Source organism: Papaver somniferum, chromosome 6 (assembly GCF_003573695.1).
Source record: "Papaver somniferum cultivar HN1 chromosome 6, ASM357369v1, whole genome shotgun sequence".
NCBI lineage: Eukaryota > Viridiplantae > Streptophyta > Magnoliopsida > Ranunculales > Papaveraceae > Papaver > Papaver somniferum.
In genome coordinates this window covers 793,618-819,039 of record NC_039363.1, presented here as the reverse complement: position 1 = coordinate 819,039, position 25,422 = coordinate 793,618, and the positions used below count along the sequence as shown (strand labels likewise).

At 36.3% G+C, this 25,422-nt stretch overlaps 1 protein-coding gene, 1 long non-coding RNA gene and 1 other non-coding gene across 4 annotated transcripts; 2 read left to right on the top strand and 1 right to left on the bottom strand.

Moving 5' to 3' along the window:
• Nucleotides 1–242: 242 nt before the first annotated feature.
• Nucleotides 243–12,500, bottom strand: LOC113286628. 2 transcript variants are annotated; one of them, XR_003329386.1, is made up of 5 exons: nucleotides 12,412–12,500; nucleotides 12,241–12,327; nucleotides 7,000–7,144; nucleotides 2,843–2,958; nucleotides 243–741 (listed from the first exon to the last, which is right to left on the bottom strand). It is a non-coding gene; the product is annotated as an uncharacterized LOC113286628 (long non-coding RNA). The 2 variants fall into 2 exon arrangements; XR_003329385.1 differs by lacking the exon at nucleotides 243–741 and adding an exon at nucleotides 857–1,160.
• On the top strand, nucleotides 3,612–9,625 carry LOC113286627 (MADS-box transcription factor 23-like). The gene is made up of 8 exons (XM_026535195.1): nucleotides 3,612–3,793; nucleotides 7,017–7,098; nucleotides 7,368–7,429; nucleotides 8,642–8,741; nucleotides 8,843–8,884; nucleotides 8,974–9,057; nucleotides 9,145–9,311; nucleotides 9,406–9,625. The coding sequence occupies exons 1-8, from the start codon at nucleotides 3,612–3,614 to the stop codon at nucleotides 9,419–9,421; spliced, it is 735 nt and encodes a 244-aa protein (XP_026390980.1). The 3' UTR covers nucleotides 9,422–9,625.
• TRNAF-GAA lies at nucleotides 11,791–11,863 on the top strand. Its single transcript has one exon. It is a non-coding gene; the product is annotated as a tRNA-Phe (tRNA).
• Nucleotides 12,501–25,422: the final 12,922 nt, after the last annotated feature.

Below are 25,422 nucleotides of genomic sequence, written 5' to 3'. Positions count from 1 at the left end.
ATATTTTATGCAGAAATGGGTAGCATTATCTGAGGAAAAATAGCATGTTCCTCCATTATATGTAAACTGGCCCCTAATACAAGCTTAATTAAAATAAACGTATTAAGATAGACAGAAAACAACCGCAAATAAGGGATACCCAATCAGAATTGCGCAGTTTTCAGTACAACCAGAGTTTATTAGGCAGATTAATAAGTTTTTTGCCATACAATTAACCCACTTCATGCACTGATAAATACAAATTAGCAAGAAATTGGAAGCTTAGCTTTAAATATAATTAAGACACATATGGTACAGGGTACATGTACCTGTTAAGCTTTTGCTTTACTCTCCATAACCTCCAGAACTCACTATATAAAAACCTCAACAATGTTTTCTTGCTCCTTCGGTTATAGAAACATTAAGAATAATCACTAATACATTACTATCATTTTTGCCATACAATTAACCCACTTCATGCACTGATAAATACAAATTAGCAAGAAATTGGAAGCTTAGCTTTAAATATAATTAAGACACATATGGTACAGGGTACATGTACCTGTTAAGCTTTTGCTTTACTCTCCATAACCTCCAGAACTCACTATATAAAAACCTCAACAATGTTTTCTTGCTCCTTCGGTTATAGAAACGTTAAGAATAATCACTAATACATTACTATCATTTTGTGTAACTACAAAGTGACTGTTTTCCAGCGAGGAGTTCCACCTTCAACGGCGCATACGACGTGTCCGTACGTGCCTGATGGCCCAGACCATGTGCAACTTGACTAAGTTAGGTTCACTAGAAGTGGTTGAATTAGATAACATGGGTTTTTATATCATATACGAAAAAATATAAAAGAAATAATCACAGCTATCGATCAAAAAAATAATAATAATAATAATAATAACAATAAGAGGTTGTGGTTAACTACAGAAAAATCCACTGAAAACGATGCTTAATGCATGATATATCAAAAAAAATTAAACCCAGCTTGTTGCGCTAAAACACGCGTCCTGCCGTGACAGCCATGGTAGTGGGTAACCGAATCTTGAATAATTCGAATAAAGATGGTACCGTGTGGGTTCTACTGCGAGTAAACTTCATCATGAAGCTTATTCCAGAGAGAGGAATTTCTCTTAATTGTTCTTATTATTATCCATTGACTAGCAAAATGGCTAAATATAACAACACAACAAATAGTAAGTGGCTTGATTGCACAAGATTAGTCTATATATATTAGCTTTAATAGAAACCAAGAACAAAAATAAGTATATACCAACAAAAATATCAGAAGTTACATGCTCCATCAGACAGACTCTAACACAAAGGTACAATTGGACTATATTGAGTTCAATAGGCTAACACATTTTTACAAATTCCAAAACCCTTAAAAACCGTGGAAGATAATTAACTTCTTTTTATGAATAATAGAGGACTGTTTAAACAGACAAATATTGAATTTCCTTGCAGCTATACGTACCACTGTCTAGTCTACTTCTCTTATAAACTCATACATGTGCTTTTTTTTCCTACAAAATCTATTTTCGTACTTATTTTTTCCTATTTAAGCTAAACATTACCTCTTCTTGTGCAGTTCAAGTTGAGGAATAGAGTAAGACAAAACTCATATAGGCTAGCATAGGTTCAAGTACAAATTTTATGGGTAACTAGCTAGTTTTAGTTAGATTAAAAGAGCTAATTGCGAGGTTAATCTAGATCTCGATACTTAAGTAATGACCAGTACTTGTTATTTATTTTTGAATCTGTAAAAGAGTAAAAGACTTGTCATGATCACGTGCTTTAGCGTGTTGAAAGATTTCGAAGAAAAAAAAAACGATTTTTTTTCTAAAATAAAGGTATATACGTTGTGCGTCAAGTATCAACTGGCTAAGCGAATTAGCATGTTCGTTGACCGTTGAATGTGTCGGCACATCAAACAGTGTAACTTATTCAAAGTCACGGTAAGGATCTCTTCAAATCTTATCAAACTGGGTACGCTAAAATTGTAAAATCTACATTAAATGCAAGGTTAAAGTTTTCATTTGCTATCAGTGAAGTTTTTTGTCATAAATAGGGCCAAAGAAACACCCTCCAAATCTCAAAATCAGATGGGTGTGGATAAAAACGGTTTATGAATACAATTATATGAATTGAAATCTTATGTTTTCGGGAATACATTATTAGAATTGGTCCATTAGCTATATGGTTGCACAACTTAATTCCAATAATACATAGTACATGAATACTGTTTTGTCTTTTAAATATTCTAAAAGAAAGCTCTATAAAAGGATCAAAACTAAATTCTAAATCAACAAACATTCTACTGACTCTGAAAGTTTGGCTTCCCTAATGTATAACCACATTTTTAATATATAACAGCAAGTAAAGGTAAAAAGTTGTGTATCATTGGTACCTCTTCTCTTATATCTATCTCTTTCAATAAATTGTAAAAACTATACAATCAATCCCAGGTGTTGAAAACCATAACTTACTCTAGAAGTAAAATGGATATTAAGATTATAAATCAAACACTCAATTTATGACGTAGTTGGGGACAATTTCTTAATTTTTTTCCTGTCTAGCTATACGAATTTGAACAAAAAGTTGTTGCAACTACATATGTTTCCTTGTAATTTCAGGAAATTTGACTCGTAACGACTTAAAATGGATAGTTCGCCTTAGTTAAGAGTTTATCTCAAAGAAACCTACCAGTACGGATTTTAGAACGGACTCTACATCAACGTTTCCACAACAAACAGACAATGACATTAATCTATACAACAATGGTAGTTCACAAGGAGGGAACGGAGAAAAATGTCTATTTTGTACACCCATAATACGCGTGTATGAAACGTACCTTCTCATTCGTCCAGCACTCAGAAAAGTCGCAGCGTACAGGGTTTCGACCAATGACAGAGTAGAATTGTTTAATGATAAGGTACATATGTACACCTGACTTCAAATGGAGGAGCTCTACAATAAGCAAATAACTGAGTCATTAGGAAAAATAACAAAGGCTAATGGGAAGGCTGAAAAAACAAAAAGGAAACCCTAGCTAACATTAAAATAGTAATTTGTTTTAACTTGTCCATGACTCATAGGACAATTGGGGTATCCTAAAAATAGTAATATGATTATATTATGGACAAATAAAGTAATTAATCCGCTCTTTACTTTAATTTTTATTTAGTGCTTGCTAATTTCCATACATTAATTATTCCAACTTGGGATAACCACTTGATGGTTTTACTGGCTGAAACCAGAAACTAGTACTGTTTTCTGACATAGGTGGTTTTTACTGTTTCCCAAAACACCTGATTACTTGATTAGCTTTTCCTAATAAAGGGGTTAACTTGGATGCCTAGACAGACAAAACCTCTGTCAAACAAAAAAGTCACCTCTCTCTCTCAGACTAGCAAGAAATAGCAAGAAATTCTTCTTTTAGGTTCCATCTTTAAGTGGAAGTTTGTTCATTTCCTATTTTTAGATCTCTATTTCTTGTTTTTGATCTTCATATCCTTTCTAAATCTCTATCTCTCTCTCTCCCACCCTTTATCTCTCTTTATCTCAGTCCATCTATCTCACCCCCCTTGATACTTGAAATTTGAAAAAACAAGCTAAATAAGATGGGGAGAGGAAAGATTGTGATTCGAAGGATCGATAACACAACCAGTAGGCAAGTGACTTTCTCAAAACGAAGGAACGGATTATTAAAGAAAGCCAAAGAGCTTTCTATTCTTTGTGATGCTGAAGTGGGTCTTATGATCTTTTCTAGCACTGGCAAGCTCTATGAATTCTCAAGTACCAAGTAATCTTTCTTTCTCTAAATATATCTCTTATAATCCACTCATTGATCCTGTTTGAATTTGATTATCTCTTTATGTCTCAATCGAGATCCCTATTTGACTATAGTTAATCAAAATCAACATAATAAACAAGGTAATTTTATTCATGAAATGATATACCTTTAAATTTGTGTGTTCGTGCATCTGAATTGAACAGCATGCATTGAATAAGTATGAACATAACTTAATTAGGGTACTACATTTTACTTAAAATCTTATATTGGATTTCTGTCTTGGTCTTTTAACTTTCTATTTTGACCAATTTTTTTTACATTTTAATTTTGTTAACATAAGATTATACACACTTCAATCAGATCAGCATAGATCAATGTATTGGTACCCTAATGATTTAATATACTTAAACTAATCTTTTGGTGTATCCCCGTATCCGTGTCGTGTCTGTAATGTGAGTCGTCAATCGCTGTCTGGGTACCCGTGTCGGTGTCGTGTGCGCAATGTGACACTCTATTCACTGTCTGAGTCACCATATCCGTGTCGTGTGCCTAATGGAGTGTCAACGCAATGTGACACTCCGTTTACTATCTAGTCACCGTATCCGCGCCGGTGTCGTGTCCGCAATGTGAGACTTTATTTCCTGTCTGGGTCACCGTACCTGTGTCGTGTCCCTAATGTGACATTCTGTTACTGCCTCAGTCACCATGACGTGTCTACTTACACCATGTTTGTTTACTCCTGATTCATCTGAGTCGTCTGGATCTGAATCATCTGGATCTGAGTGAAATCACCTGACTCATCTGGATCTGAGTCGATATGTTTGTTTTGAGTCAGATCTGACTCATCTGACTCGGAAATAAGTGAGTCAGTGGTTTGGTCCCATGAGTCAGGGGTATTTTGTTACCTGACTCAAATGAGTCCGAGTCAGGGGTTATGTCTGAGTCAGAGGTCGAGTCAGATCTGACTCAAAATGGAAAACAAACGGTCTGACTGCTGACTCGGTCCGAGTCAGGGGTTGACTCAGATTCAGACGCCGAGTCAGCTGCAAACAAACAAGTTCTTAGTGTCTTGCGTGCATACTGTGACACTCCATGACTGTCTGAGTCAGTGAGTATGTATCGTATTGTGTCCACTTACGGTATCTCGTACTTCTACATTTAAGGTGAGCTTAGCGAAAGAATATAGAAGACTCTTGATTAAGGCTATCCAAGCCTTCGCGCTTTAGAAAACCAAAACCTCTACCTTCTATTTCTGTTCCAAGAAAGGCCTACTTAGGACTACATGCATTACAGGCTGGTAATCTCTTCTTTTACCCGACCAAGAATCATATTTTCGGAGATTTAGTGTCCAACTCCAACACTGTAATTCAGATACCTCTACTCTTTATAGCCATACTAGTCAAATTCTAGAAACCTTGATCAAAAGTCTACTCGATTTCCTTATCCCATTATATTATTTTTCTTCCTCTCCTGAAACATTGCAATTGGAAAAGCCAGTGTATAAAAATTGCGACTGGCTAACCATTTAACAAAAACTTACTTAGATCCCTATCTTCTTAACAAACCCGAATTTTCTTGTTCTCCAATTGATTTTATTAGTTAGGTATTTCAAAATGTGAAAAAACAGGCTACTTTTATAGTAAGAAAGATAAATAAATATAATCATTTATTGCATCATCCAAAATATTTCGATATTTTTAAGGTAATGAAATTGTCCAATCCACTGAGAGTATAAGAATCTGATTACTTAAACCAAGAAAGATGTTGATTTGTTGTTTGATGCAAGCACTATCATTAAAAATTGGTTATTTACATAAAATCATTAAAATACTAGCTACTTTCTATCCAATTTACTAGTAAGATTTTTCCAACAGCCCACTGTTTCTCCTTGTATTGGAACTTGTGTTGGATCATCATTGTCAAACTTCACAAGTATTAAGTGCTAGTACTCTGTCAGATGCCTCAAAGTTTTCATGCTTAACTAAGGGTCATTACCAGCTCCTACATATGAATGACAGTGCTAGTGAGACAGTTGTCTAAAGTAGATGCATGGTTTAATCCTAAGTTCGGACATGAGTTGCACCATACATCAACTTTAGCAGCGGATTTAAGCATGCACAGGTCCTTCAATAGTATGTATGTGGATTTTACAGTCAACCAATAAGATTAAATGATCATGTCATGCATCTCCTTCAGGGAACTGCCAGATAGCATTTGTCTAGTGGGAGTTTGGGTCATAAGACTCATAACACAATGGACCGGAACATGTTGTCTATATGATATTTGACTACTGTGCTCTCTTCGTTCTTCTAGAGAGGATGTTTGACTGCTGTTAGACTCTGCTCTGGTCATAGTCTCATTGGTAATAATCTATTTATTTCATCACCCACAACCACAAGCATGGTTTTAAAAAGTGTTTCACCTCGCGATTTAATACCCGCTTTTTTGCGCTTCAAGTTTAGCGTTTCTATAACTTAAAGTAATATTAAAAAACCCTCAAACTATTCTATTATCTCATTTAGCTACTTGTTTTCTTTTTTCTTTTGTGAATTCTAGCAAGCTAGGAAGTGTACCAAAAGTATTTATTCTCTTCACCCTTTATTATGTTGATACCTTCCAAGTTTTTCATATAGATTTATAAGTTAATTTATGTATTTAGCGAAGCAGCGCTTCGATAACTCTTTTTAGCAGCTCCTTGCGCTTTGCTAGGAGAGCGTATCGCTTTCCGTTTTCGCTTTTTAAAACATTGCCCACAAGTGTTCCTTAATGATTTAATGTCTAGAAAATAAATTGCTAAAAGATTTGCACCCATAACATGCACTTAATAAGTGCACTTTGATTCAACAAGTATCCAACCTACTGTATTATGCTACTGGAGATCAGTATTATTGGCAAAGGCATAAAATTTGACCTAGACTTGAACCTAGAATAGAAAACCAGTGACAGCTACTTGTTTAATATTTCCTTCTGTGTATGATTGAGTCATATCGAACTTTTTTATCTATCCTGAATCCTGATGGCCACTACAATAACAGCATGCTGACAAAAGACTGCGAGCACCACCATTGTATTGCTAAAAACTTACATACACAAGTTTAAGTAGCCCAGTTTTCAAGATCACAGTTGTAAGTTAAATGATTATGCAATCTGGCTAGATTAGAGGCGCTATTCCTTTGAAAATTTATCTCCTATAAGTTAAATCATTATACTCTTACCTGTTTTGCTACTACAGCATGAAATCTATAATTGAGCGGTACAACACGTCGAAGGAGGACCAGCACCATCCACTGATGAATGCAACTTCAGAAGCCAAGGTACTCTTTCATCATCCTTAAACCTGTTGGATTCCTCCAGCTTTTCCTGTCAGAGATCAAGGCTTACTTCATAAGTGGGAATTTTATCTTCGTGTATATTAAAAGAAAATTCCAAATGACATTTGAATCCTAGAAAATTTATAAGGCCGGCTCAGAAACTTATGCATTCATATTAGATCTCATCCTGAGAGACCATATTCATAACACATTTTAACAAGAATCTAACTTCATGCAAAGATGTATTGAAACCCTACTTAATTTGCTTGCAGTTCTGGAAAAGGGAGGCAGCGACCTTGAGGCACCAATTACAAAACTTGCAAGAAAACCATCGGTATGTTATTTTCACTAATAATGTAGACTGGTATATGAATTGTGTATGTATTTTTATCTCTATCCATATATAGTAAATCACCCATTTGTGATTACTTATCGAGTTGGCACTATTGGTTAGTTAAGTAAGAACAAATAGGTTCCCCTGACTGGATAGAACGAGGAGTTGCACAAGACTTACAGAAACAAACTATAACAAATTTTGAGGAAAAAAGATCATTGTGAGCTCTCTCATCCCTAGGACTAATAAAAGATAAACATTAAGCATACAACAAATATGAAAATAAAGGGCATGAAACAAACAAAGACACGATGTCTTTAGCACCTAGATAAACATGAAAGCTTTATGCCTTTATCCCCTGCGGATATTTTCAGCCAAAATTTAGCATGAAGATGTTGATAAGCCACAAATTTGCTAGATTACACCATGGACATAGTTCTCGGGATTACTGATGATCATGGCATGCTCTTAGGAGAAACCAGTAAGATGGTTGATCAAATCTATTATTAAGCCTACCACCCTAACTGTGTGTCTATGCCAATTTAACCCCACTCATTTCATCATAGGAGGCTCAACCAAATAGATACGAGTGTCGAGTGAGAGGTCATCATATTCCCAACGTCAAATAACAAACAAGGTGTAGCCTGTTCTAACTAAACCTGGAAGACAGACACCAACCCACTTCTTTTAGCGATGGAATATTTAAACATGTACAAGCCTACCAAAGCCACGTACACTTGAGAGTCTTAGAAGGGTCAAATTCATAACCTAAGCTACTGTGCATATATATATATATATATATCCTCCCAAAAAGCCACAGCAACACCTATTACCTGCTGACGTGATAGCAATGCCATTGTATTCCATAAACTATATCATGCATGGTAAAAGGAAGTCAACGCTTATGAAACCCTTTAATGAAGTAGCCTTAAAGCCAAGTAGACACCCATGCTAGCTAAAATGAGCTCAGATCTTAGTAAGAAGATGAGGACACTAGCAAAGCTTTTACTTTTAGATTTGTGAAACATATTGCATATGTTAAACCTTTGCACAGAACATTGCTTTTCTCATTATGTAATTTTTATACGGAATTTCTGGATAGCCAAGTGAAAATTCATACATCTGCTCGTATATAAATGTGACATGTGCCATGTGGATTGTCCGACAAACCACATACTACTAAATTATATGTCACGGAAAAAAAAATTGCAGGCAATTGATGGGTCAAGAGCTATCCAGTTTGAGCGCTAAAGAGCTACAAAGTTTGGAAAATCAATTGGAAATGAGTTTGCGTGGTGTCCGTATGCAAAAGGTCAAACATACTAAATCTTCATGCCATGCTTTCTCTGAAACTAACCAATAGACGCATATATTCCAAATGAACAAATCCTAACAAGGTTTATACTTTGACAGGACCAAAAGCTAACCGATCAGATACACGAACTAAACCGAAAGGTCTCCAAAAAGCGGCAATTCCTTGCCCATTCCATAGCTAAATCAATATAAGTCCAAACAAGCTAACACATTTGTTAACTACACTGCAGGGAAACCTCCTTCACCAAGAAAACATGGAACTATTCAGGAAGGAACACCGTATACGTCAAGAAAACATGGACTTGCTAAAGAAGGTAGTTGCTAAGACTGTATATCTTCAATTAACATGACACATCCTGTTGTGTTCTATCTCATCCAAAAGCATTAACTTTTGGCCTCAGATCAATGAAGCGAGTGATGCACGTGAGACAAGTAGGGTTTCTCATTCTCCAAATGTCTTTAATCTTAAAGAAGAAGAAGAAAAAGATGATGATGATTGTATCATACTCCAATTAAGCCAACCACAACAACAGAACTATGCCACGCCACAAAATCCCACAGCACTAAGGTAAGGTCCTGATTCTCTTGGTGTTAAAATCAATATATATCACCAGTTATTTCAATTACAATGTGCTGATATTGTCATGAACAATATGCATCAGACTACAGTTGCAATGACGAACAGGAGTTACAAATTCTAGTCCAAAACACTTGCTTACCTTTGAACTTCACTCTGCATAAATCGCCCTTTAAAAATCAGAATAAAGAAAAGCTTGAAGATAAGTTCTGTTCTCTATTATTTTCGCTGTCTCCCTAGTCTGGTGATCGCTCCTACAACCCTTCATAACTAAATTGTCTACAGATTCCAGTATGTTTCTTGAAGTCAGGTGTGCTTTTACTAGTTATATAATGCATTGAAAGTAGAGTACCTTCAATTATAAAATGATGACTATCCATGTACAGTTAATTGGCAATATGAAACAAACAGTATGTGCTTGTATGTTTTAACCTTTAGTGTTGGAACCAATTAAAAAGAATAAGACACTTTCTTGGAAAAGATCAAATTAGGCCACAACAATTTTTCATTTCACGTTTTTATTCGTCCAATCATCATATTATATACTAAAAGAAAAACGACCTGAATAACAGGGAATTGAGTATAGAATTGGTGAATGAATCGAAATACCTTGATCTCTACGCTTTGGTGGAATAGATTCTCATAATAGAAAAAGAAAACCCTAAAATATATATGAAGAAATTTTAAGGTCTAAAGTTTGTTGTTAGTGGGCTTCTACTCGGAGATCATTCACTTAATCAGATTCGGGTTTTTTTATTTTTAATCAATTTTTGTACCTATGGCTATTACAAGTAAACTAGTAAAAATCTTAATATTGTTCATAACTTTATAACGGTTGTTACAAAAATCATGCACAAGAATCTTTAGAAAACTACAAGCCGAAAACAACTAACTAGAAAAGAAAGAATTTTAGTAGACCAAAACCTTCTCATTATATTACAATAATGAATAATCTGTAGCTATCTATTTCTGCTCCAAGACATCTTTTTGGCTGCAGGGTCGCATGAATAGCCAGTAGTGGTTATCTTTCTATAAAGAAAACAATACTTTCCGATTACTTGAGTTTCTTATGGTGTCTATCACACTTTTCCAAAGCCTAGTTTTCTCTTAGTTCTTGTTAGTAGTATAATGTAGCTGAGCGCAAAGAACAGGTCCGTGTCCCTTGATCCTTGGATCCTAGTGCTATTTTTATTTGGTAGTCTTACTGGCTACTTTGTATCCTCAAAAGGCCAGTGCGCATGGCCTCAACAAACAATCTGAAAAGACGCATAACTAGTCTTGCCATTCTTACTTCCTTCTATATGCATGTAAACTTCATTACTATGCTGTAATTTCTAGTTTCTTCTGCAATTTATTACTTATCCTAATAAATGCCTAGTTTAAGTATAAGTTCATGTTCGATAACAGTTTGATGAAAAATATAATACATCACATTACTTACCGAGTTCCAAATCGATGGATGACAATTTCATACAACAACGACAGCCAACTATAATATAAGCGTATAAGGTAAAACGTGCACAACAACCACGGCCACTATGGTGTGTAAGGACCTTAACTTTTAATATAAGCAAGGCATGTGTGTGGAAAAGTCGGTGGAGATATACAGAAAGAATACTGTAGAATGAGGAAAACCCACAATTTTGCAACAACTTATTCATGCCATGTGACAAGCAACAATAGTTGCACAGTTGTGGTATCCTAGAGACCGTTTTACGTCAGAAGAGTCACTTAATGAAAAAGATTTGTAAAAAAAAATTGGCAATATGTTTTTTGGCACAAAATGCCACTTTGGCCTTCAGCAAACTGGCGCCTTGGCCTGAGCGCCTAGAAAGGCGACGCCTGGGTACCACTTTTTAAAAGTGGCGTCTCCTTACCCACTGCGTGGCGCCCAAGTTCAAAATAAGGTCTTTAGAGAACTTTTTACATCAGAAGACTTTATATCATTTCACTGGTTACATTGAGTTCTACCAAAAAGCATACACCCAAACCAAGTTTTCAAATTAAAAGATATGAAGTTATTTGCAATCCGTCATTAAATAGTTCCTATACTGTTCTTACTGGTATAGGAAGTTCGGATAAATGTATTTCCAATCTTACGATGTTATAATCCAACCGGGACCATACAATGCAATCCGTCATTAAATAGTTCCTACACTGTTCTTTCTAATAGTTAATCTGCCTCCTAGCCTCTACATAAAGTTGAAGAGGCCACAGAACCTCAGAAACAAACAATTAACATGAAGCCCTTTTCTCATATTCTCTATTTCTAGAGGGAACAGTAAAGCTATATTATCCTTTTTTCAAACTTCTACATTGTTCATGTGGGTTGTCGTCATCCATCAAGCATTATCTACTGTCATAATCTTGTATGTATCAGAACATTGAATTCCTACTCTTTCGATTCAACCCCATGAGTCATGACTAAAATAGTTACTACACATTCAACTTTGATATCAAAAAAACATAAGCGGGGATAGCTCAGTTGGGAGAGCGTCAGACTGAAGATCTGAAGGTCAGGTGTTCGATCCACCTTCACCGCATTGTCATTTCCTTTTTCTTAATCTAATCACAAGTCTTAAGATACAGGATAATTTTCTTAATTGATTTTTTGAATGGAATCAAAAACAATAAAACAATGAAAGTGGTGCAGATATTAAATCACAATCATAGACATAGTACCATCAAATGAATCCTCACATAAGTTATAGAAGATCTCCAAAAACAAACAAACAATCCACATAAAGCCCTTTTACTAAATCCTCACATCCTAGTGGGAATCGAAGAGTAAGCCACAACAAAAAAGAACTAGTAAATTAATAACAAAGGCATCGCATTCAACAAAAGATTATCTTTAATAAAATTGAATAATTTAGCAATTGACTTGAATAATTAACTAAATCTAGTTAAATTCACTCACCTATTAGATGACTTTCTTTTTGTCTTCCATCAGCAGAAGCCCTACATACATGATCCCTAACCTCATTTCTTCGTCCCAAAACAAAACCTAAAAAAAATTGAACCAAAAATAATTAGGAATTCGTTCATACTAGAAAAAGTTAAAAAAATGTGAATCGTAAGAAGAACTAACCAGTAGAAACATCAGAATGTCTAGGGTTTATGCATTGAAGATGATGAAATTTGGGATTTAGGGATTTTTTTTATGTTGCGGGAGAAATCAGGAAATTAAAATTTCGAGAAAGTGGTGAGTTCATTTATTTTTAGGGCCCGTGTTTATGAGGGTTTGTTTGATTATCCTAGTGAACATCGTAGCTAGATGTAATAGTTTACACTGGGAACACGCGTTAGTAGATGGATAGCTTTGTTTTATTTGGAACCAGTTTTGTTAGATTTGGGCCTTTTAGCTCTTTGTGAGAAACGGTTGGACTTATTCATTTTATTTTTGGGCCAGATATATCACATGATCCAAAACTTGAATCTTATAATATTTTTTTTCTTTTTGATTTAACAATTTGGTTCAAAGAATCAAATCTTTTATTATTGATAAAAATTAAGAAATAATATCAAAAATTTGGTCCAGAGAATTAAATCTTTTATTATTGATAAAAATTAAGAAATAATAATAAACGAAAAGTCGAATTTACCTCCAAGAAACTATTGAATATACAAAACCTAAAATTATGATTATTGTTGTGAGACATTTTCTAAAAGAATCCATATCTTATGTAAAACCAGACTAATTGTGAGGAGAAAACACTAAAATAAAATTCTCATATCTGATTTTTAGTGCCAAAACATCACTTAATGGGAATATCAAAAGATTACTAATCCTTCGAGATTTCATTTACATAGTCTCATCTCTTTTTAAGTTTACTCTAACATCTCAAAGTTATTATTATGAGAATTTGCAACTAAGAATACATCGAAAAGATAAGCCAAGTTTGTTTTAGTGATCTAAGATAAGACCCTTATATATCTCTTACAAGAGTAGATGAAAGTATTGTAGTAACAAACTTATCTGAAAACCATTTTTGGTGATTATGTATCTCGAAAACTATCATGACTATACCATTTCAAGAAATCACTCATTTTACACCATTGGAGAGTTACCAACATTACAAATTCATGGAATAACTGTCTACCTGTAACCAAGTATGTTTGAGACCACCGGATATATATTTATTACTTCATTTGGTGTTTGAAATTTGCTTGTGAAAATATGGACCACCAGCTATATCACACCACATCAAAATATGATTGCATAATTACTTAAAAGAACATCAAAAATACTAAAATACAAAATAATCAAAATACAAATACAAAGGACGATAGCATTTGCAAGTACATGGCAAACAGAAAGAATGAAATATTTGGAACCTTTTCAAAGTGTAGTTTTTCTTTCTCCGGACTTAACTTTTTGGAGGTTGTGTTATTAGGCAACAAAAAAGCTCTACATATTATTGTTCCTTGGCTAGAGTTTATTCCAAATTTTCTGATTTACTTGATTTTTAATTAGCTCCAACACCATAAAGTTTTCCTTGACAGCAAAGAGTGTGACTCCTGATAAAATTTCGAGTTTTATAATGTGGATTGTGGGTATAAAAGATCATAAATCAGTATATAGGATTAATACACAAATTCTTTATATAGGAGCTCTTATATACTATTATGTTATTTTATACTTTACATCATAGCATACCAAATGGTTATTTCTCATGGCGGTATCAGCCATTTGGTTCTTATATCCCAAAAACCCATGGCGCACGTTTCATATGATTTCAACGACAAGCTCATGATTTATTTATTTTTTGATCAAAAACCCATGAGATAATGTACTACTTCCATATTCACGAGCATTTGTGCCCATGTTGATAAGATTCTTCGAATAAGATTTCATAAGAAAAATGCTTCAAACCCAGCTTGAGCCAACTAATATGCTAGAATATGTGTCATATATATGGTGGTAATTCAAATATTATTTTTTATTTTTACTTTTAAGACATGGGTAATTCAGTAATAGGCTACCTATTCGTTATTTATGCATTTGAGGTGTTTAAGTGAAGGTTTGTCCTAGCACGGTACTGTCTAAGTTTGATAAATGAATGACCTCATCAAATGAACAATTTTTTTTGTTCTTGATTTGGATAAAGGTGCTAAATGAATAATATAACTAAATATATTAACGGATAAAAAATATGGATAAAACAATTGAGTCCTTAAAATGCTCCATGGGTATAATTAAACAAAAACTAAGTTTCACACGTGAAATATATATAAATAAACTAAAATACTTCATTCAATCAACAATCACTACACCATATCATGTATTTTGCAACGATCCAATATTAGGGTTGTGCAACGAATATATACGCACCCTTTGAAACGTGAATAACCGTTGCACTCCCAAAAATACGTTGCACAAAATCATAATATGATAAGAAATAAATAGAAACCAGGACGCACTTGACTTTATTAACGTAGAGGGCTTAAATGTCCATCTAATTCTTATTATCCTCCTTTTATTTTGTTTTTTCTTATTTTCTTCTTATATTTTTCTCTTTTGCATATCGAGTTCTCCTCATCCATTTTTCTTCTCTTCTAATTCTGCTAAACGAGATCTCCGAATCAAACCCAAGTTTTGATAAATCAAAACCCGTTTCTCCAAAACCTTATCTCATGAATAAAAATTACTCCGGAAATCAAACCTAATATAGTAATATTTCAGTAACTCAAACCCTAAAATTCGTTTTGTTTTGTAAAGCAGTTGAATTTTTGTATATGATTTACAGAAATGATGTAATTATTGAATCGAAGGGGAAGATGGTGGTTCTGTGATTGATTTATCTCGGGAGAATGAGGAGTTGATGCTGCTGTGAATTTGAGTTAGGATTTTCAGTTTAGATTTTAAGGTTGTTTGAATTGAGATGTAAATCGGGTTGTTAATTGATATATGATATGTTAGTGAATATGTTTATCATCGTGTGAAGTACACGTGTAAACTGACAAGTGTTAGTTAACTATTTGTTAGTAACCGGTGTTTGATGAGTGCCAAATATTGTATATATTTATCCCTTTTTGTTGGCATTTAACTCATCTTTTATGCATTAATTCTACATTTTATCCCATATTCTGTATTTTCATTGTTTTCAAGAATAAATATTTTTATTAATTAATTTTGCATTTTTAGGTAATAAATAAAGTTCGGATGAGTCGCGGAGCAAAAAGAGCAGAAAAGTAGTGAAAAGCCGGGAGAAATCACGCAAGGAAGCCGCGAAGAATGGTGCGCACAACCTCATTTTCTACACACAAAAACGCCTCCTTTCTCAGCCATCAGATCAGTTATCAGAAGCATCCGACGGTCGCTCCTTCATAGAGCATCAAAATCTGAAGTCTCTGCCAAGCACCACAGCGCTGAAATTCCAAGCCTTCAGATTAGATGGTAGTTGAATCCAACGGTTGCTCCCTTGCTGTGCATCGAAGTTTGATATCTCCACCTTACACTACAACACCTAACCTAATCTAGCACCGTTCGTTTCGTTGAATCCATTCATCCGACGGTCGATCCTCGCTTGCCTCCGCATCACCGTCCGATCTACCTACCAGCTCCACATCTCACGGCTTAGTCTCGCTGAACATCAAAAATCGATGAAGCCGCCACACACTGGAACACCCGAACCCTATACCAGCTAACCAAACACCCCCCTTCTTCCCAAAACAGTCGAGCCCCCCTTCCTTCTCCTCTGCAGAAAATCCACCGTACACCACCACCTTCTCCACCTCTGCCACCAACTCGCTGCCACCACCACCAACTCCACACAAGCCCTCAAATCTCTTCCATACGTAAACCCATCACTACCCTACCCCTCTATCAACTTATTTCATCATTTCTCAACCCTTTTTCTCTGAAACCCTAGGATTAAGGGATGATGAAATAAGTTAGGTTAGAGAAGCAATTGAAGACATGGAGAGGTAGAGGAGGACAAATAGAAGCATGGGTCGAGTTTAATTTGATGTTGCTACATCAAATTAGGTAAAAAAATCAAAACCCTAATTTCAGTTAATTTGGGTATTTTCGAGTAAGCTCTAATTACTGTTAGGGAGAAGCATGGAGGAGCATAATAGAAGATATGGGTCTGATTTGTACTGTCAATTTAGGTAGAAATAATTTACCTAATTTCTATTTGATTTTAGGGATTTTTTTGGTAGAACCCTAATTGTGTCTGTGGGTATAAATAGGAACTTTGGGATGTTGTAAAAACTTTATGCTGGACTAGCCAGTGTCCAGAACTATGTTCTGTTAATATTTTTCTCTTTAATGTGTTCTGCTCAATTTCACTGCATATGTTAAAATTGTTTGTCTCCTGTTAAATGTGCTCCTGTTAAAATTGTTATTTTCCTGTTAATATGCTTGTTTTAATTTCATGTTTTAATTTCCAATTAATTCCTGTTACATTTGTCCTGTTAATATGTGTTGTATCTGTTACTCCTCATTGTTTTGTCACTGTTAGTGCCATGTTTAGTTTAGTGTTAAGTTTGTGCACTGTGAAGTGATGGAATGCTAGGCTAGAAGCCTTTGAAGCACTGAACTGATTGTGCAATGGAAGAAATCAGTGCTCATAGCAAGCTGATTATCTTGCCATTCCTTTTGTATGCTTAGGATGCAATGTGTTGATTGTGCAATGGAAGAAATCAGTGCTCATAGCAAGCTGATTATCTTGCCATTCCATTTTTGTTTGCCTGTATTCTTGCCTTAGCCTTGCTCTGTTAGTTTCACTATCATCCTTGCCCTTGGCCTTAGGCCTTGGTTCATCTTGCATTGTTCTTTGCTTTTTTCCTGTGTTGCTTGTGTTTGCTATTTTCTCCTGCTGTGCATTTTCTTCACTGCCTTGTGCTGCTTGATGAGTGCCAAATATTGTATATATTTATCCCTTTTTGTTGGCATTTTAACTCATCTTTTGTGCATTAATTCTACATTTTATCCCATATTCTGTATTTTCATTGTTTTCAAGAATAAATATTTTTATTAATTAATTTTGTATTTTTAGGTAATAAATAAAGTTCGGATGAGTCGCGGAGCGAAAAGAGCAGAAAAGTAGTGAAAAGCCGGGAGAAATTACGCAAGGAAGCCGCGAAGAATGGTGCGCACAACCTCATTTTCTACACACAAAAGCGCCTCCTTTCTCAGCCATCAGATCAGTTCTCAGGAGCATCCGACGGTCGCTCCTTCATACAGCATCAAAATCTGAAGTCTCTGCCAAGCACCACAGCGCTGAAATTCCAAGCCTTCAGATTAGATGGTAGTTGAATCCAACGGTCACTCCCTTGCTGTGCATCAACGTTTGATATCTCCGCCTTACACTACAACACCTAACCCCATCTAGAGTTGTTAACTTCGTTGTATCAAAAAATCTGACGGTCGGTACAAGCTTCACTTCACATCACCGTCCGATCTACCTACCAGCTTCGCATCCAATGACTCAGCGTCGCAGAACATCAAATTTGATGAAGCCGCCTCACACCCCAGCGACCGAGCACCTACTCCCTACCCAAACGCACCCTACCCCAAACTCAGTCGCCCTCTCCTCCATCACCACCCTCTGCAGAAATTCCACGACCACCACCAACCGTACCACCACCTTCTTCACCTACACTGCCACCACCACACCTCCACCATCATCACCCTATGCCCCAACAACCAAAACCCATCTCCCCCCTAGCCCTCTAGTTCCCTATTTCCTCATTTTTTCACGCTTCTCTGCCTGAAACCCTAGGCGTGAAAAATTGATGAATTAGGTAACCTAGAGAAGCAATTGATGCATGGAGGTGATACAGGAGAGTCAGAGAAAGGATGGGTCGACGTCAATTTTAAGATTAGGTGAGTTAATTTCACTGTTGGAATTTGGGGATTTTTCTATAAACCCTAATTGTATAATTTAGGGAAATTGTGTTTGTGAGCTATAAATAGACTGTGGGTGTGGTGTGAAAATTATGTTTGGATTAGCCTGCATCCAGAACTTTCAAGTTCTGTTAAATGTTCATGTTTCAGTTAAATGTGCTTGTAGTTGCTTTGTTCTGTTAATTTCTTGCTTTGTTCTGTTAAATGTTAAATGTTCTGTTAATTTCTTGCTTTGTCACTGTTAAATGTGCTTATGTTATTCACTGTTAATGTTAATGTGTTAAGTTTCAATTTCCTGCTTGTTTCCTGTTAATGTGCTAATGTCCTGTTTAGGTTTAGTTCATTGTTAGTTCAGTTAGTTATGTTCATGTTTGTTTATATGTTAGACTCATTGTTTTGTCACTGTTAATGCCATGTTTAGCTTAGTGTTAAGTTTGTGATATCTGTTAAGTAATGGAGTGTTAGATTAAACTTTGCTGCATAGTGTTAATTGAGTAGTGGGGAGAAACTAGTGCTCACTAGTGACAATGAGCAAGCTAGCTCTCTTCCCACTCTAAAAGAGTGCCTTAGTTTTGCTCCATGTTAGCTTCACCATCTTCCCCTGCCTTAGGCTAATTGCCTTTGTGTCATTTTTGCTTTTGCTCATTGTTTTGTTGCTGTTTAGTTTTTCCATTGCTTTTGCTCTGTTGCTTCTCTTATTCCACCTGCCCTGCAACTCTCCTGTTTTGCTTTCCTTTCCATTGCTTGTGCATTCTGTTGCAGCTACTACTTGTGCTGCACTTGTGCTGCTGCCATCTCTTTCTCCAGCACTGCTGCTGTTGCTTCACCTGCAGTACTGCACTGCTGCACTGCTTTTCCTTCTTCTTGCACTTGTGCTGCTGCTGCATTGCCTTCTCTGCTGCTGCATTGCCTTTGCTTTCCCTTGTGCTGCTGCCACTTCTTCTCCTGCCAAGCCAAGTCCTACTCCTGCAGCCAAGCAAAGGCCAATCCAACTGAGCCCAAAGCTCAGCTCATTCCAAAAATCTAAGGCCCAGTCCACAGTTACCAAGCCCAGGTTTGAACCTAAAGTTGAAGCCTAGTTCATTAAAAACCAAAGCCCAAATTCATTAAGGCCCAATCCAATTCAGGCTTAATCAAAAGCCTAAGTTTAAGGCCAAAGCCCATTTACATTTCAAAGACCAACTGAGCCCAAGCTCAGTTCATTTTATTGTGAACAAACCCATTAGTACTCAAAGCCCAATTTAAGCCAAAAGGCTTCAAAACCCAACAACAATTTAGGAACCCAATTAGCTAAATCACTTCCAAAACACACCCGATCTCTGTGGATCGACCCGTACTTGCACGAGCTACAACCGACGACCGTGCACTTGCGGTATTACTGTAGGCCCCCGTTTCTCTGCGCTTCATTTCTACACCCCTTTCGAGGCCTGCCAAGTTTTTGGCGCCGCTGCCGGGGACTACCAAGTTTTTGGCGCCGCTGCCGGGGACTACCAAGTTTTTGGCGCCGTTTTCCAGGCCTGCCACTGCTGCTACTTGTTATTCTTGCTGCCTCCCTTTGCACTGCTGCTGCTTTCTTTACTTTGTGCTGCTGCATTGCCTTCCTTTCTGCTACACTGCTGCTGCAGCTGCTGTTGCTTTTGCCCTGCAGCTGCCTCTGCTGTTGTTGCTTTTGCCCTGCAGCTGCTGTTGCTGCTGCCAAGTTGCTGCTGCTGGTGCCTTCTCTGTGTTCCTTTCTCTTGTTGTTGCTGCTGCTTCCTGCAACCAAGCAAAGGCCCATCCAACTGAGCCCAAAGCTCAGCTCATTCCAAAAAGCTAAGGCCCAGTCCACAGTTACCAAGCCCAGGTTTGAACCAAAAGTTGAAGCCCAGTTCATTAAGGCTCAAAGCCCAATTCAATCAACTGTGAGCTTAATCAAAAGCCTAAGTTTAAGACCAAAGCCCAAGTTCAGTTCACTGTAAGGCCAAAGCCCATTTACACTTCAAAGACTAACTGAGCCCAAGCTCAGTTCATTTTATTGTTAACAAACCCATTAAGCCCAATTCACTCAAAGGGTATTCAAAGCCCAACAACAACTAGAACCCAAAATAGCTATAAACATTCCAAACACACCCGATCTCTGTGGATCGACCCGTACTTGCACGAGCTACAACCGACGACCGTGCACTTGCGGTATTACTGTAGGCCCCCGTTTTTATTGCGCTTAATTTTATACATATCTCCGGGTCCACCAAGTTTTTGTCCGGGGATAATTTTTAGGACCTTTTACAAGCCTGCCAGTGTTAGTGAGTAGCCGGTAGTTATCACAGCTGTCATGTGTCGGTTTGTCACAATTTTAAATATTTGTCCTGTGTTTTTGAGTCTGTAATTAAAATACAGAAAACAAGTTTTTACAACTTTAATGAAATACATTTTCTGAGATATTGTTTAACGACTTCTTCTCTCTAACATGGTATCAGATACCGATTTCAAGCCCTAGAATTTTCTTTTACTTCATCAACTCAATCAATAATGGTAGAAACCGAAAAACATATTTCACTCATCTTCAAACCACCATAAAAACGATCATCAACAAATTACAGTTTATGAAAATCTCAAATTGTACCTCTTCTTCGAAGTTACAATCTCTTTAGATTTGTTGATGGATCATTTCAATGTCCAGTCAAATTCTTTCGCAAATCGACTCCTGCTGGTGTAGCTATACTTGCAACATACACACTTCCAGATCCCGATCCAAACAATGATTTTGTTCGCAATACGCTCTACAACTATTGGATTAATCAAGATCAAGCTATTTTTTCTTGGTTGTTTAGCGCCTGCACTAAAGAAACTCATTCTCAGGTACTTGATTGTACATTCTCTCATGAGATCTGGACTAGATTAGAACATAATTTTAATGCTTCTACCAAATCACGACTGATGCAACTCAAAGCTGATTTAGTTAATCTAAACAAAACTAGTGAATCAATGCTTGTGTATTTCAACAAAGCTAGATCTATATCCTATCAATTAGCTCAAATTGGTCGTGTAATTTATGATGAAGACTTAGTATTTCATATTCTCCAAGGTTTACCATCTGAATTCAATTCTTTCAAAACCTCCATTACCTCACAACAATTAAAGAATGAGAATCTAGTTACATCATCTGAATTGCTAGGATTGCTGCTTTCTGAAGAATTGCGTGTAAACTATGAATCTAAATCTGATCTCTCAGCGTCTTCTGCAAATGTTTCTACTCATCAACCTAATTTCTACAATTATCATTCCACATTTTATCCTCACTACTCTGGCTATTTTAATCAACCAACAACCTATTTTCAACAATATTTTGGTGCTTACAATCATTCACCCTCCTATGCAAACCAGAGAGGTTCATTACTAGATTTCATGGTAATAGAGGCAACAGAGGTGGTGGTAACTATAGAGGTGGTTTTCGTGGTGGTAGATCAGCTTATGGTGGCAGGAATGGAAGATTTGACAATGGTGGAAGATTCCATAATAACAACTTCTTCCCACCACAATCTCAGAATCCATATGCTAGTAATGCACCTCCATGCCAAATCTTCAAGCAAGATGGTCATTTAGCACCAACCTGTAAATACAGATATAGTGACAACTCTACTTCTCAAGCTTACAACACCATTTATGACTATTATGAAGATGAGTATGAAGAATTTTAGTGTCCTGAAACAGAAGCCTTTGCAGTTTATGATAATTCAAACTCTTCCAGTGCATCTACTTCTTCTTCGGTACCTGATTCAGGAGCTACACATCATATTACATCTTATCTTTGCAACTTGAATCTTCATTCAGAATATCACGGTCATGATCAAGTTAAAGTTGGCAATGGCTCAGGTTTTCTCATTACTAATGTTGGCTCTTCAATTTTTCAGAATGATAATGTCAAATTTACTTTGACAAATGTTCTCCATGTTCCTCCTTGGACTTGTTCTTAAATTTCTCTTCCTTGGACTTGTTCTTGAACTTCTCTTATCTCTTCATTAACTTCGTTCTCACTTTCTTCTTTGTCACCTTCATTCTCACTTTCTTCTTCATCAATTTCATTCTCACCTTCCTTGCCACAAAATTTTTCTTCATACTCTTCATTTCCACCACTTTCTTCTTCATTGATCTCCTTGCTACCACTTTCTTATTCATTAACTTCTTCCTCGCCACTTTTTTCTTCAACAACTTCTTTATCACCACCTGTTTCTTCAGTAGGTGTATTAGAATCAGATTATTCTTTTGTTGGTTGCTCCAATTGAGGTGGTGGGTCATTGATGAAGATCACTTTGGCTTTACTCCCCGAGCCCCTTCGATGGAAAGCATTTAAGTTTTGAACACCCTCTCGACGAGGTATCAAACTCTGGGGAGAATCAAAGTCATTTTACCTCTTATATTTCTTTTCGGCCTGCTTTTGTTGCTTTCCTTTGTTTGACCCGTAGAATACAGAGATAAGCGGTAATCAACAGTGAAATTGAATGCATATTTTTGAATTCAAGGTATACAACCGGTTTACCCGGTAGACACTTAAAATCCGATTCCTAACATAACACAAACAATCGGATTATATAAGTGCTCATGTAATCCAATCCTAACAAAAAATAGGAATAGAAAAATTGGGCATTTTTTCTTACAAGAATCGGTTTACTCGATACACATGTAAAATCCGATTCTAGCGTTACACATCAACAATCGGTCTTTATAAGTGCTTATGTAATCAGGTTATTATAGACTAAGCAGATAAGAATTCAAAGGATACACAATCGGTTTTTGTGGACACATATATATAATCCAATTCTAACAAAAGAAAGTTGCGGAAAAACGATAATACCTACAATAACTGAATCGGGTTATGTGGATATTAACATTGTCTGATTCTGGTTCAAATTTCTCGAACCAGAAAACACATGCAGCACAGTCAGTGTTTCTGACCAAGTATATCAACCGTTTCTAAACACAACTGGTTCACAAGTACATTAACATCATCTGATTCTGGGAAACCTGGAAAATTTTGATTTTTTGAGTGATTGCATGTTATTAAAACCTAGTTTAGAGGATTCGGTTGATAGAGAAGTACCTGAATCGACCCATTTCCTCCTTGTGCGATAAAAGATGGTTCGTCTTCCACAACCGTTTTCTTCGTTTTGTTTCAAATTGAGCCAACAATTCCGGGATTATTCTCACTAGAAAATTTCCTGTTAGTAGCATGCTTCACTCGCGTTGTTTTCGACATTATATAGATCGTCGATAGTCCACGATGTTTTGGTTTCAAAAGAAATAAAAAAGAGGGAGAAGAAGAGAAGAGAAGAATCTGTTTATAGGGATATGGAAACGAATCTGATTTTGGTTTTAAGTTTTATTATTAAGAGTTGATGGGAGTAAATTGGTAGTATTAATATTTTTTAGAGAGTAAATTGACAGTTTCATCACATTTAGACACCGCTTATAATTTCCAATTAGGTAGATGAAGTAAATTATAGACCCCAAATAATCATATTAGGCCCCAAAAGGATAAATTACGACAGAAAAAGATGCTGAAGCAAAATAAATGAGGAACAATTATTATTCAAGTGTCGTTACACGCTCAGGTTTGTTGCTTCTTCCCCCAATTCACGCAAAAGCATCAAATAAAGAAGATTAAAAATTACCAAAGCAAATAGTTATCACCTGCTTGAAAGAGAAGAATTGAACTTATTTCGAATTTTTGAACATTAGTTTTCCCCAGTATCTTAGTGGCAGAACTCAGAAATATTTTTGTTGCCTCCAATCATCTTTCCTCAGATTATGAATGCGTTGGTGATAAACATTTTTGAAGAGTTCACGATTTTTGTGAGGTTTACCTAAAAATCAAAGTTGTAGAACTTCTAAATAGTCTGACAGTGAATAACATGATTTTCCACATGCCTCTTGCAAATTGTGCGATCAATTCATTTGGTTTAAGCATCTTAAAAAACTTCACAAATTTTGTCATGATATTGTTCGAAGGAATCTAACGATTCATACACTTGAGATAGAGTACTTAACCAAAGACCAAAGTTATACCTATATATCTCCCTCACTTACACTTCATCTATGACGCATTCTGCTCACTTTGGTAGAAGGAAAATAATAACACAATGCAACCAAAAGCGCTAGCTAGTTGGATGTGGACAATGGCAGAGCTAGACATCTGCACACGGAATCTGTTGCAATGCCTGATAATAGCTATTTATGTATTGCACTTTTACAAAATGCATGGTTTCATTTGGAGTCGACTATGATGGATGGCTTGAATAACCATTTTTTCAAAGTTGGAGAGTCAAATCATCTTCAAAAACAATTGATGACACATGCAACAACACTAACAGAATAGATCTAGATCAATCTAGTAATTGAGGGAAAAAACTTTCGTTTATTGTTGAATTTTGAAGTATGATTACTGAGTAATACAAATTCCAAGCTGTTTTTGGCTCATTAAATGAGCAGCCAGGTTCATTACAAATTCCAAACCACGTACTATTGTCTCTTCCAAGACCTAGAGATCCACGGAACCACGTAAGACACGCACCGTTTCTATCAAGGTGTCTTTGTCTCGTCAAGTTAGTTACTTCGCATATTGCTCTGACGCTCCACCTTGACATCAATGACATATACATGGAAATCTTGCAAGTCCCTGGAATTCGATAAATAATGCAACGCCATTGTTTGCTTTACAGCATCGTCTTCTTTGTCAGATCAGGGTTGTTTGCTTTACAGCATCGTCTTCTTTGTCAGATCAGGAAAAGGCATCTTCATAGAGGATGTCGGAGAGTCTCTCATTCGCACAAATTTCTGCAAACTTCATATCTTGCCGGTCTACACTGAGCTTAGAAAGAAAAGTTGCAGCTTCGTTACCCGGGCATGGTACAGGTTGTACCGCGAAGAATTTCACACCACTAACGGAAAGCTGGCTGAGATCAGATATAATATCCGAAGTGAGACGATAGATCTTCTCAATATCACCCTTTTCTTCAGGACGACATATTGTCTCCAAGTGGCTTCTACTTACCACATAACTCCCAGATACTAAACCTCTATAGTTAGGATTCCAGATGTTTCTGATAAAATGGTACATACGCTCGGAAGGAACGTAGAGGTAAAATCGTAACACTTGATACTTAGCAGTAATTTTGGCACCGAGTGCCACCCCATTTAACCAGGTGTAAAAGGTAGAAACACTGTCTTCACGAGAGAGAGAGATCCACAGCTAGCAACTATTGGAATCGT

Coding starts and splice junctions, on each gene's coding strand:
- LOC113286627 (XM_026535195.1), top strand. CDS start 3,612: ATGGGGAGAGGAAAGATTGTGATTCGAAGGATCGATAACACAACCAGT. Junction 3,794..7,016: donor TATGAATTCTCAAGTACCAA/GTAATCTTTCTT, acceptor TTGCTACTACAG/CATGAAATCTATAATTGAGC. Junction 7,099..7,367: donor ATGCAACTTCAGAAGCCAAG/GTACTCTTTCAT, acceptor ATTTGCTTGCAG/TTCTGGAAAAGGGAGGCAGC.